Raw genomic sequence first — 13,650 nt, forward strand, 5'->3', positions numbered from 1 at the left:
AGGTAGCAAAGTTGTAGAGCACTGGAGATTCAAGCCCACAGGCAAGGAGAAATCACCCACAGCTCCATTGAAATCAACAGAGCCACAGCTGTAATCTCTTATCTGTAACTCTTTTAAAGGGAGGACTGTACTGGAAGCAACTAAATGTGGAGGGTCATTTTGATCCCAAGAGGCCTAGGTGGCACTGTGCCTGCTGGCCTCCATCCTGTCTCCCGTCCAGTCTCCCCTCCCCCAGTATCCAGCCCTGTCTGCATCCCACCTGGCTTCTCTCACTGAGACAGAACAGACTATCCCTTTGTGCACTAGGAACTGCTGGTAATTTCTCCCTGGTCTCCATCTTTTATGTGTGCTCCTTTCTTACTCTGTCTTATTCAGCCCAGGACAGAGATGCTTGCCAGCTGCTTTGTGGCAGGGCCACTGTTTGACTGGAGCTGGAATTGGGTCAATGGTGATGATTCAGCTTAGATTCTCTGCACATCCTGCTCCACCCCAAAAAACCCCTAGTGACCAGATTTTTGCATTTCAGGTGACATAGCCCCTGTAACCAGCGAGGCCAGCAGTGCTGTGTCTGAAGATGCCTTATTCAGGGACAAATTGAAACACATGGGAAAATGTGAGTTTGTTTCTAGGTTCCGTACTGGCAGAGGGAAGGCTGCGTGTCAGTAGGTGGGCAGGCAGAGGAGGTGAAGCAGTAAAGATTCTTTAGCACTGAATCTAGTGCTAAGGCATTTTTCTGCTAAAGCACTCTGCATGCATGTGTGTGTATGTGCAAGCCAGTACCCAGGTATGCACAGATCTGCGAAGATACGGGATTCTTACCACCCCTCCAAGCCTCAGAAGTCATTCATGTTTGTCAAGCCACATCGTGATTCTAACAGGGCAAGGCACGTTTAGCTGGGAGTTGAGCTTTTGGTTAGAAGGGGCTTTAATGCGTTGTGCTGTGTAAGACTGCATTAAGCCTGGTGAGAATGAACTAGGAGTATCAAATAGGGAATTCCAAATTGCACTAATCCGTCTCCAAAGCTTGGAGCAGATTGGGGTTTGATTTCCATTTGCCTTCTGTAATCCTGGACTTCTGGGTCCTCTGCGCCCATCTGTGCTTTTCTTCTGCCCTGAGTGCAGCCCTGGTCAGAGATAGACCAGCCTCCTCTGTGCCAGTTGTTTCAGGAAGGGCGTTAATAAGAAAAGCAAAACTTCAAGATATTTCTTCCTCTGAGCTTCCCAGCACGTTAATAATATTTGCCTTCCCATAGTACCTGGGAGCCCCCGTCGCAGACCAGACTCCCACTGTACTAAGTGCTGTACAAACAAGAACAAAGGGACAGTCCCTGCCCCCAAAAGCTTCCACTCTAGCCCTGCCTTTCATATCTCTCTCTCCCGGACCCTAAGCTCACTGGGGCAGGGATGGTCATGTACAGCACTTATCCCCATCTGTCTAGGCTGGAGATGAAAGTGGGGATGATACCAGATCTCCAGCAAGCAAATGGATTAAAACAGTAAAGGGGGAGGGACGAGGCCATGATGTAGGCTCCATCCCTCATGAAGAGGGTCCCCGTGATGTGGGGGAGCAGCACTGCTCCCTGAATTAGTTTGTTCTTCAAGTGGAATTGATTTTTCTTTTCTTCCCACCCCACCCCAGAAGATGACAGATGTGGCTTGGATGGATTTTCTCTGCCACTTGCAGGCAGATCAGTTAGGAGTCTCTGCCTTTGTCTACTGGAGATGAGTGGGGTTTTGCCATATATAGGTGCTGCAACTGGCCAAATTGCTCGGGCTGCTCTGACATCAGATCTGGCATGCTCCTTCATGCTGTGTATGCCTGTCTTCGGTGTATGTATTGTAGGGCATGACTCCGTATCACGGATTGGATTTTGCTTCCTGGGAACAGAAGCAAATCCTTTCTCACTTCTGTTTAAATAATAAAATAGAGGCTAGAGAAGGAGGGGTTAATAGAGACTCTTCCCACTCTTTCTTTCTTTCCAGCAAGCCACAGGCTACTCTCCTGTTGTAAAATAAATTGGGCATCTCATGCAGTTTGACTGACTCATTGGCCACAGTTTATTTGAGCTTTGTTTGGTGTGGGGTGGGGGTGGAGGGAGAGAGAGAATTTGGCTTAGTCATGGATGAAGAATGTCATGGAAATCACGTTCAAAAGTCTGAATAGTCAGACCTTTTGTGTAGTCCATTGAATCCTTCCTGCAGGGATCAAATTATGTTCTTTCTGATCACTGAAACTAGTACTAGTGCCTGGAAAGGTTTATCGGTCCTTGGTTTCCTAAGGCTAAGCAGTAAGGCATTGTGCATTCTTCATTCAAGCAGGCAAATTCATCTTGATTCATCCCCTGTCCTGCAGCATGCAGAGGATGCATCAAAGTCCCATCATCCCAAATGGATGGCATGGGAACCTGGCATCTATCACACTTGTTGTTTGCTATCCACTTTTGATGGCTGGTTAAGAGCAAGCCATTCGCCTGCCTGTTTCCTTTCAGCTACACGCAAGAAGCTGTTTGAACTTGCCAGGGCTTTCTCAGAGAAGACCAAGATGAAGAAGTCAAAAAGAAAACACTTACTGAAGCACCAGGTGTATCCTTTCAGAATGTGGTGCTGTCATCCCACCCCTTGATCACACTGAGCTTCCTGGGGTTGAGTCCCAGCTCCCACACCTTGGAACAAAACTCTGCTGCAGAGGGCTCAAACGAGGCCTATGCCGGGGTTCTCCACCTTGGGGTCATGGAAAGGGTTAGGGGGACACAACCATTCTGACCATCCCATATTTCTCAATGGGGGAGGAGGTGGTTTAACAGGATGAGTGGGGGGAGGATCCTGGAAGGCATGGGGAAGAGGTTTCTTGGTATAGACAAGGTAGAGAATCACTGGTCCATGCACCACTTAAATCTCACTTAAGCTCCGAAACTAGGGCAAAGATTTGTGCATGTGGAAGGGAGCTATAGCTCAGGGAGAAAACGATGTCAGTAACCAAAAGGCACATGTTTACAGCCTTCATGATCCAAGCCACAGTGAACATTCACGGCTCATCATGTATGCAAGTTTGGATCCAGCTCTGAACTTCCCTGAAGTCTTGGTGTGTTTGGAGCTGATATTCTGATTTGAGCCAAGCTAAGATGATTCGCTTGTTGCTGAAGCCCCCTTGAAACTATATTTTGTGGGGAGAGTTTCTCTGGTGGCATGTTAATTTCAAAAGCACATGTGCTAAATAATTATCATGCCAGTCCTAGGACACTGCTCAATACCAGTGATGCAAGAGAAACAGTGCTGGTGACTCATCCATCAGCTCTTCGTCCCCTTCTTTTCCATTTTCATTTTAGCTGGCACACGCATAAAGACCTAGAGGTAAAAGGGCTTTGTTATCCCCAGACTCCTCTCTGTAGGGTGGCTGCATTAATACTGTCCGAAGTATGTTGCCTTGGTACCTGAGTGCCACTGTCATGGCCTCTCTGATCTGTTATGACCTGGATCTCATGCCAGATAGCAGCAGAATGCAACTGGAAACATACCTGGGAACTACCCTGAACCCTTGGAGTCAGTTGTGATGGGCTGCTTGCAAGTCTCTGACTTACATCCCAGTCTGTTGAACATTTTCCTTAACAGAGAGTGCAGGATGGGGACAGCAGCTTCCACAGCTAATCTTCTCGATGATGTTGAAGGACACTCATGCGGTAAGACAATGCTTGTTTCTGCTAGAGAGCAAGTCTCCAGCTGATTTGCCCACTGCTGTGGTATGTGGGGGTATGTGACCCCAAATAGCAGGGGCTGCACACCAAAAATCAAGCTTCCTTCCTTGCAGATTCCTTCCTGCCTGTGATGCTAGCTGTTTGAAACCTGTTCCCCGAGTCACACTTTCCTAACGCAAAGAGCTGGCAGGCCTGGACCATCCCTGTGGCAAATGTAGAGTGAAACAGGAATAGGGGAGCTCTCTCTGCACCAGGAACAGCATGGGGGAGCTCTCCCAAGCCAGAGACAGGATGAGGAACTCCCCCACTTTTTAGCCAGGCTCCTCCCATCTCTCTTAATTTCAAACCTTGTACTGTACAATGGAAACTTCTCCACCCATGTGTTAACTCACCAAGGTGTATGAATGAGGTTTGAGGTGAGCAAGCCCTTCCTCCTGGTCTCCTTTCCCCATGTGTTCTGACTGTTCAGTCCCCTGTTCTCTTTTAGTTCAGCTCCTCATCACATGACGGGATCACCAAGCAAAATGAAGTAGGGCCTCCTTCCCCAAGGGCTAGGAACCCCCTCTGTAGGTTCGGGTGGGTAACGCTTGCCACGGCTTTGCAACAGGTGTGCACAGATTTAACACACAGGTTCTCAAACGGGGTCGGGACCTCTCAGGGGTCATGAGGTTATTACATGGGGGGTTGCTAGCTGTCAGCTTCCACCCCAAACCCAGCTTTACCTCCAGCGTTTATTATAATGTTAAATATATAAAAAAGTGTTTTTAATGTATATGGGGGACTCACACTCAGAGGCTTGTTGTGTGAAAGGGGTCACCAGTACAAAAGTCTGAGAACCCCTGAAATAACGGAAATGTAACCAGGTGGTGAAAGGTGGTGGATCGGTAGTCCCGAGACCTGAAGTCCACTGTTTGTCTATAAGACAACACAACAGCAGTAGCCTCTTCCCCTGACCCAGGAAAAGCACCACAAGGGGTGAGGGGGTGGTACAGTCTCCATAGCCCATTCACACCAGGGCCTATCTTCTGAGGCAGCCAACCAAGGTGCCAGCTGCACAAGTGGGCACTCATGCAGTAGGAAATGGGCTGATGCCCACCTACTCATTTCACATAGGACATTGAACTGCCATCTAACAGTAGTGGCTTTGTTCACTGCTAGCCCAGGGCAGGTTGGAACCAACCAGTGACCCAAGAATGACAGTCACCCATATTCTTCTGCAATTCCCAGGCCCTTCCAGTCCCCTGACACTGCTGCAGCTTTCCCACCCAGCTTGTTTAGATACAGGAAGGATCTCCTGAAGTTCTGACCACACAGGTCTGTCTCATGCCTTTCAGATGAGGATTTCCAAGCAAGAAGGCAGCAGCTACACGAGGAAGAGGAGAGGCCAAAAGAAGGACAATAAATGGTAAGAAGTGTTTGGGGAGTAATGTGCAGCTAGTTACAGGAATCCGCTCAGCTATCCTGTTGCAAGCCCATCTCCCCCCTGCATCCCCCGTCAGTTGAGTGATGTAGATTAGACAATTGGGCCAATGGACCAGGTGCCAGCCTAAGAAAATTCAAAGGATCTGTTGAATGCTGTCATGGAGAAAACAAGTTCCTTGAGCAAAGTTGGCTTCAGCTGTTTGTTCTTCCCTGGCTTTCCCAGGATGGATTACTTCCTCTTATTTCAGCTACAGCTGATAGCACTGGCCCCACAACATCCTTGATGACTTAGAGTGAAAATCACCATGCCTCAGAGAGGCCGTGTGGAGTTCTTTGTGCTATGTGTTAAGGATCTAAGTAGGTTTTTGTGCATAAAGCCTTACACATGGGGCTTGCATTGGAGTGAATATCACCCACAGGGACTTATTCTGCCATTGTTGTTCCCACGTCTGCCCGTTCAGCCCCATTAACAGCTGCGGTGTGGATAGCAACAGGTACTTTGACCTTTGTATTGAAGAATGTAAGAGAAACTGTTGAGCCAAATCTTCCCTGTTTTTTGCCCTCCATGAAGAATGTATGTGGGTAGACTCAGCATGAGGTTACTGATGAAAGCCATGCAGAGGCTCCAATATTCATGCCTGCCTGTTCCTATGAATCAAGTTCAGTGAATCCTTGTGGGTTGGTTTAAAAACATCCAGTGCACAGTGACAGGCTTTGTTTCAGCACCATGAGTGAAGCAGCTTTGACTGAATTACACTTCTTCCTCTCCCCCTCCCTGCCCTTCTCTTCTAGATCCCAGATCCATTGCCTGAACTGGGCTTTATTTGTTAAAGTCTTAATAAGAAGATGGCTGCAAAGAAAAAAGCAATTTCCTTGGCTCTCCCCACTATCATCCTCTTCTGAAGTACAAGTATTAAAGTGAGGCACACATTTTTCTTCCCAGCGGGTTTGAAGACACCTCTTTCCTATCCAGCAAATGCAACCAAAACTCAGCAGCTGATCTGAATTTTTTCTCAGTCACTGCGGTGAAGATAACGGATTTCAAGCTTATGGGAATAATGGCCTATCCCCCACCCTCTTTGATATAAACATGGTTTGGATATGAATTAAAAACAATAATAACAATAATACATTGAACAGCTGGGCTCTGGCTTGCCCATTTTTAAACATATCACTGTAGCAATCTGTGTAACTTTACGCACATAAAAAAAGACCTGAAAAATGTTGTTTATTATTGTTGTTACTAAGAGTTAATAAGTCAGGATCCAGATCAGGTAATAGGCAGGATAACATAAATTGTCTTTTTAAAAAGAGAAGGCCTTCTCCTGGGCATCTCACACTGAATTAAACCTTTGCCTCAGGCATTGATAAAAATGCCTTGAACTAGACACCAAGCTGGGGCCAGTTTCTCCTCCAATGTACCACTTTTTCTAGCTTTGTGCTGCTGCTCTTGTGATATTATGGTACCTTTACAGAGCAGGAATAGGGGGTGGGAGAGGGCTGAATTTCAAAGCTGTTTTGTTCTCACTGCTGATCTCTGAATGAGCACATATCCCACGGGTTCTCATTTGGATTGTTCATGACAGTTGGCTGCTCACTATGTAGCAGGCAATGAGTTTTGGCTGTCTGGAAACACTTACCAGATTAGATGGGAGGGGATTGTAGATGGGGGCCTTATTTGATTCACCTCTGAGTTTGTACATCAGAGGCTAAATCCTGCTTATTGTGAGTCTCACAGTTGACTTCAGTGGGATCAGAATTGGGCCTCAGGTTGAGACATGAGTGGGTTTTCTCTAGCTGAGCTCTCATGGTCTATGGGGACAGACCTGAGAGCAGTTCTTATAACATGAAATGAAGAGGAGATTGGTTCAGAGCTCGCCCATCAGTGTGAGGATGACATTCCTCCTCCAGGAGAGAGCTTGGAATCTGGTGGCACAGTGGAACATTGTGGGAATTAAAAGTAATGCTCAAATCGTAGAAATTGAATTGGCTAAAAAAATAAAATAAAATAAAAAAATTCCTTCTCTGTGCTACTAACAGCAGTGTCAATAACTGAAATAATTCCCCTCAAGCAAGTTTTCTTTTCTGCATCAATACTGTCTATTTACTTCTCAGCTTGAGTAGAGAGAATAGACTAGTCCATCTCACTTTCTGCGTCCCATGCAGTAGCACAAGCGCTGCAACATTTGGGTTGCAAAAGCAGCAGGAAGACGCACCGATCCAAGCAATCAGTCCAACAAAAACCTATTTTCATTGCCTTTCTATTAGGCTTCGTAACAAAAGCCCACATTGCAGACTTAAACTCCCTGACAGGCTCCTTTCAAAATCTGCTGGAGAATCTGTATGCCTTTGAAGCATGTGCCAAGACTGATTCTTTTTAAAAGTTGCTGAGCATGAGGCTCTTGTTCCATGCACCTGGCATTCAATCAAGCTACTCAATGGAAACATGAAGGCAGTGGTGGGTTTCCTCGTCTGGGCCTGAGTAATTTGATACTGTTCAGAACTAGTAGGGATGAGCACAAGTGGATTCAGGCACACACAGCATTTCCTTTCAGGTTTCAGAGTAGCATTTCCTTTCAGTGCAGGACTTTGAGTCTGTGTGGCATGGAGTTTCAAGAGGTTCCTGATGAAAGGGTCCATGTGTCTATTGCTGAAGAGAGACATCCTCCTGGCAGAACGTGATTTGGATACTACACTAACACCTCGACTGTCGCTATTGTGCCCCTGACCTCCCAGTCAGAACATGAGCTGCTACAAACCCCAAACAGTACAGTGGGCAAGTGCATGCAGGCTTGAATCACAATGCGGACAGCAGCCATGCCTTGGGATCCCAGCAACTTTTGTGGTTCTCAAACACTAAAGATCCTCTAAAGACTCGACTCCCCCTCCCCACACCCCGAGCCTGTTTTTGGTGTCTGTTCCTTTAAAAAAATAAAAGGGAGAGGAGCATCAATGAGTCTTTTGGTAAAACTTCCTGAGTGGCGGGAGAAATTTGTCTGCTTCAAGGACCAGAATAGTTTCAAATGAGGCCATCTGTGCTCAGACAAGAATTCAGTGGCTTGGAAGCTTCTGCAGCACTCAGGATATGAGGTTCCTGGAATATGCTTTCGAGGCTGTTCAGAGAAAGGAAGTGACTAAAGGCCTGATTTGGGGAGCTGCCAGGCACCCACTGGCCCCTTTGAAGTCAGTGGGCGCTATATTGCTCAGCAGCACTCAGGGTAAGGCCCCAAGTGTGTGTGTGTATGTACAAACATATTGGTTGCTAAGGGTGAAGCTGGAGCGCTACCACTGGAAACAGAAGGGCTTTTGGAGGAGGAGTGACTTTTATCCCCAGCCTTAGAATTGGAAGGTCTGTTTCTCCCCCACCCCCCTTTTCCTATCCTCAGTTGGCTCCTACTTTAATAAGTGCTTGGCTGTTTCTCCCTCTCCTAAAGCAGCTCTGCATGTTTGGAAGAAAATCAAGCTTGGAATCAGATCAGCTTGTAAAAGTTCCAACTCCTCTTGGCTACTGAGGGCTTAACTTTGAGCTAAGTTTCCATGAATGCAAAAAGGCACCAGCGGCCAAACAAACAGAAGCTTAGACTCTTGTTGGTAGGAAACTGTGCTGCCTGTCCCATCAGAAATGCATTTTTATAAGAGAGCTTGGTCTCCAGGAAGTGCTTTGTGGATTAGAGGGAGAAGGAGGGGAAAAATACAAATGCACCTGTCCCTCAGGACACACGTGTTGTATGTTAGCAGCTGCCCTGCTGCTAAATTAGTGCTAGTCTTATTGAAATCTTTTACTCCTTGGTGTCTCTCTAGAAATCAGGTTGTGTTATAGTACAACCTTATGGAGTCATGTTAACTAACAATGTGTTAACAGTCACTATAGACAAGGACAAGGTGTGCTTAACATTTCATCAACTAGTCATGGGTAAAGCTGACTAGAACCGTAGGGTTAACCATGGCCGGCTGACACAATGCTTAGCACAACTTCTTCCTCTTTATGCTGACTTCTAAGACATTGTGTTAGTTAACATAGCTCCCCAGGTCATCTTCTTAATGCAATCTCAGGCTATAGCTACACTTTTAAAAGCCTGCAGCGGCACAGCTGGAGACTAGCCCAGAGGTGGCTTATTGCATCATTGTTCTATTACGGCTGATCTGGAGATGTACTGAACACATCTGTGAGGTGCTGAGCATCCTCTATTCTAGTGGTTCTCAACCTGTGGTCGGGTCTGCAGACTGTGTCTAAGGGGTCTGCGAAAGACTTAGACTGAAAACTACATATACAGACAATAGATTTCCAAAGGGGTCTGCACCTCCATTCGAAATTGTTTAGGGATCTGTAAATGAAAAAAGGTTGAGAACCACGGCTCTCTTCAAAGTCAGTTGGAGGTTTGAGTGCTCAGAACCCCCCAGGACAGCCCATACTGAGATGTGACGCTCCCTTGACCCACATTGTAAGCATATAAAAAGCCAGGCAGAGTAAAAAGTATTTGGTGTTTTTTAGAAACTTAGCATTGCAGTGAATGGGAGGAGAATAATATTGTTACGTGACTTCTTTGAACTGCATTTGATATGCAGGGGGGTTTATATCTTTCTGGCTTTGTTTAGACTAGGATCTAAAGGAAGGTGTGGTGTTAGCATGTGGTAGCTAACAAGTGCTAGCTATTAAATGTCTAGTGTAGACAAGGCAGTGTACATGTTAACATGCATAGTTTAGCATGTGTTAACAGAATACACTGCCTTGTCTATGCAGGACTTTTAGGAAGTGCTAGCTAATGTGTTCTAACAATGCACCTTTAGGGTACGTCTACACTATGGGATTATTCCGATTTTACATAAACCGGTTTTATAAAACAGATTGTATAAAGTCGAGTGCACACAGCCACACTAAGCACATTAATTTGGCGGTGTGCATCCATGGTCCAAGGCTAGCGTCGTTTTCTGGAGCGTTGCACTGTGGGTAGCTATTCCGTAGCTATCCCATAGTTCCCGCAGCCTCCCCCGCCCCTTAGAATTCTGGGTTGAGAGACCAGTGGCTGATGGGGCAAAAATCATTGTCGCGGGTGGTTCTGGGTAAATGTCATCAGTCATTCCTTCCTCCGGGAAAGCAACAGCAGACAATCATTTCGCGCCCTTTTTCCCTGGATTGCCCTGGCAGACAGACGCCATAGCACGGCAAGCATGGAGCCCGTTCAGCTTTTTTTTTTTTCTTTACAGTCACCGTATGTGTACTGGATGCCGCTGACAGAGGCGATACTCCAGCGCTACACAGCAGCATTCATTTGCTTTTGCATGATAGCAGAGACGCTTATCAGTCATTCTGTACCGTCTGCTGCCGGTGTAAATTGGCAATGAGATGATGGTTATCTGTCCTTCTGTACTGTCTGCTGCTATCATGGGTGCCTGCCCCTGGCTGAGATCGGCCGGGGGCACAAAGGCAAAACTGGGAATGACTCCCCGAGTCAATCCCTCCTTTATGGTTTCTAAAAATAGTCAGTCCTGCCTAGAATATGGGGCAAGTGTACTAGAGAAGCAGTGTATCAGAGAGCACAGCTGCTCTGTGTCAGATCCCGCAGAAATGATGAGCTACATGCCATTCACGGGGGATGCCCCTGCAACAACCCCACCTGTTGCTTCCCTTCTCCCCCAACCTTCCTGGGCTGCCGTGGCAGTGTCTCCCCCATTTGTGTCATGAAGTTATAAAGAATTCAGGAATAAGAAACAATGACTTGTTAGTGAGATAAAATGAGGGGGAGGCAGCCTCCTGGTGCTATGACAGTCCAGGCAGGACATTAAGCGGTGCAGGGGAGAGGAGCCCAGCATGCCACTGGCAGGACAGAATCTTTTCTTTACACAGGAAAGGGAGGGGGCTGATGGAGCTCAGCCCCCAGTTGCTATGATGAAGATGGTTACCAGCTGTTCTGTACCATCTACTGGGAATGACAGAGAATCATTCCTATTTTCACCCAGGCGCCCCCGGCCAGTCTCACCTGAAGCCAGCCAGGAGCACTCACGGGTTGATAAGAAGGACGGCTACCAGTCCTACTGCACCGTCTGCCACCGGGCAGGGGAGAGGAGCGGATACTGCTCTTCACTGCTGCAGCATCGTGTCTACCAGCAGCATCAGTAGACATAGGGTGACATTGAAAGAAGTCAAGAAACGATTTCTTTCCCTATTCTTTCACGTGGGGGAGGGAGTAAATTGACGATCTATTCCCTGAACCACGGCGGACAATGTGTTTGAACCCACAGGCATTGGGAGCTCAGCCAAAAATGCAAATACTTTTCGGAGACTGCTGTGGACTGTGGGATAGCTGGAGTCCTCAGTACCCCCTCCTTCCCTCCATGAGCGTCCATTTGAGTCTCTGGCTTCCCGTTACGCTTGTCATGCAGCACTGTGTAGCCTGTAGATTTTTTTTCAAACGCTTTGGCAGTTCATCTTCTGTAAGGGAGCTTTGATAGAACAGATTTGTTTCCTCATACAGCGATCAGATCCAGTATCTCCCATATGGTCCATGCTGGAGCTCTTTCTGGATTTGGGACTGCATTGCCACCCGTGTTGATCAGAGCTCCACGCTGGGCAAACAGGAAACGAAAATCAAAATTTCGCAGGGCTTTTCCTGTTTACCTGGCCACTGCATCCGAGTTCAGATTGCTGTCCAGAGCGGTCACAGTGGTGCACTGTGGGATATCGCCCGGAGGCCGATACCGTCGATTTGCGGCCACACTAACCCTAATCCGATATGGTAATACCGATTTTTAGCGCTACTCCTCTCGTCGGGGAGGAGTACAGAAACCGATTTAAAGAGCCCTTTCTATCGATATAAAGGGCCTCGTAGTGTGGACGGGTACAGCGTTAAATCGGTTTAACGCTGCTAAAATCGGTTTAAACGTGTAGTGTAGACCAGGCCTCAGATCCTAGTCGTGACGCAGTCGTTTTGAATGATGTAACCCTATAGCCATTTCCAAATGTCCCGGGGGCACCAAATACCATTGTAATGGAGGAGAAAGGGTGATTTTTTTTTTTCCTTTTTAAAAATTCAGGTCTAACAAGCGAAAAGGTCACAAAGACAGGTTTGACAGTTGAAATGCATTTCTTCTAGAAAAATGTACAATACTCAGTGATGTTTGTATCGCTTCTATACGAAATGGTTTAAAAACCAAAAAAGACTTGTGATGTTTGTGAGTGTTGCTATTTTAGAACTTATTTCTATAAGTATTTTTTTCTTAAAGATGTTTAATAGTAATTCATATAATAAAGTCATGTCGTACTCCTAATGCCTTGGTTTTCTTTGCTTTTGATTTTTTTATGGCCATGAAAAAAAGAAGTGAAACTGAGGATCGAGTGAAACAAATTTTTCTTTCATCTCCGTTCTGGACACTGCTCTCAATGGCTCATCTGTTACCGAATGAGTAGCTCTTCGAAGTGAGGGATTCTTATTGCCTCACTCATGGTGACTGTGTAGTGCACAATCCAGTAGGTGGCTCCAAAGAAATAGGAAGGAGGACTTCTCTGAACAGACCGACTGCCATAGTAGAGCTCCAACAAGCTCTTGCCAAAGTGATCTGAACTACAGTTGGTCAGCAAATGGCTTTTTCCTGCCCCCGGCTGAAATTTTTAGACTATAACTCCTGTGATGCGCCACAGTTTCTCCTCGTGGAGACCAGAAGCAATGCATCATGGCCATCCCTGGCTGTGGTGCATCATGGGAGATATAGTCTATCTGGGAAGCCTGGCCCATAGAAAATCAGGGACATGAAGTGACAACATTACAACTCCCAAGAGGCACTGAGGTAACATATCCAAACTGAAATATTTCAGTTTTCGTTGAAAAATTGAAAATCTGAAAAAAAAAAATCTGCAAACACCAGGTGCTTTTCATATAAAACTTTTTCATTGGTTTTCAACCTATTTACCATTGTGGGCTGTATATGTAGCTCTCTGTGTGATATGTGGGCCGCATCGATGCAATATATCTACTACCTGTATGGCCCCAAAGATGTCACAGCTGCAACTGTGTGCTGAATGAGCTGCGGGTTGAGAACCACTGTTTTATTTTATTGTCCAATTTTCTGTTTAAAAATTAACAGACTTATATGGAAATTTTTTCATCCAGTCCTAAATTGAATTCCTGGGCAGCTAATGGGTTGTGGGGGGGTTATAAACTGTAACATGAAATTTTTACTCAAAATCACCCTGCTTTACAGTACAGGAGACTCGTAAACCCAAGGAAAGCTTTTCCTGGAAATGTGATCCCTGTCATAAGCAGCTCGCCATTCTCTTCCTCTTCCAGAAAGACACTGAATGCTTTGCCACTTGACCTTGCAGGAGCAGCAGATTGGTGCAGGGAGAGCTAATGTTAGTTGTGGTAGTCACGGACTTGTCATGACTCAAGAATACCTTTTGTGAAGGAGCTCAGAGCACGGATCAAGAAGAAAATTTTGAAGCTTTATCATGAGGGGGAAAGCGCTTGAGGAATTCTGAATCAAACAATTGTAGCCTCTGACCCAACTGCCTGCTGTCAAGTCCTGCAATATATCTGTCTCC

At 46.3% G+C, this 13,650-nt stretch overlaps 1 protein-coding gene across 7 annotated transcripts in view; it reads left to right on the forward strand.

Moving 5' to 3' along the window:
* Positions 1 to 8,158, forward strand: part of CUEDC1 (CUE domain containing 1) — a 129,167-nt gene extending 121,009 nt beyond the window's left edge. For all 7 annotated transcript variants that reach the window (XM_030536563.1, XM_030536566.1, XM_030536565.1 and 4 more), the window contains 5 exons: positions 527 to 613; positions 2,490 to 2,583; positions 3,619 to 3,677; positions 5,027 to 5,097; positions 5,907 to 8,158. In XM_030536563.1, the coding sequence (XP_030392423.1) occupies positions 527 to 613; positions 2,490 to 2,583; positions 3,619 to 3,677; positions 5,027 to 5,094 (308 nt within the window). In that variant the 3' untranslated portion in view covers positions 5,095 to 5,097; positions 5,907 to 8,158. The remainder of the gene's footprint in view (positions 1 to 526; positions 614 to 2,489; positions 2,584 to 3,618; positions 3,678 to 5,026; positions 5,098 to 5,906) is intronic.
* The last annotated feature ends 5,492 nt before the right edge of the window (positions 8,159 to 13,650 follow it).

The sequence above is a fragment of the Gopherus evgoodei genome, chromosome 17, assembly GCF_007399415.2.
Source record: "Gopherus evgoodei ecotype Sinaloan lineage chromosome 17, rGopEvg1_v1.p, whole genome shotgun sequence".
Lineage (NCBI taxonomy): Eukaryota > Metazoa > Chordata > Testudines > Testudinidae > Gopherus > Gopherus evgoodei.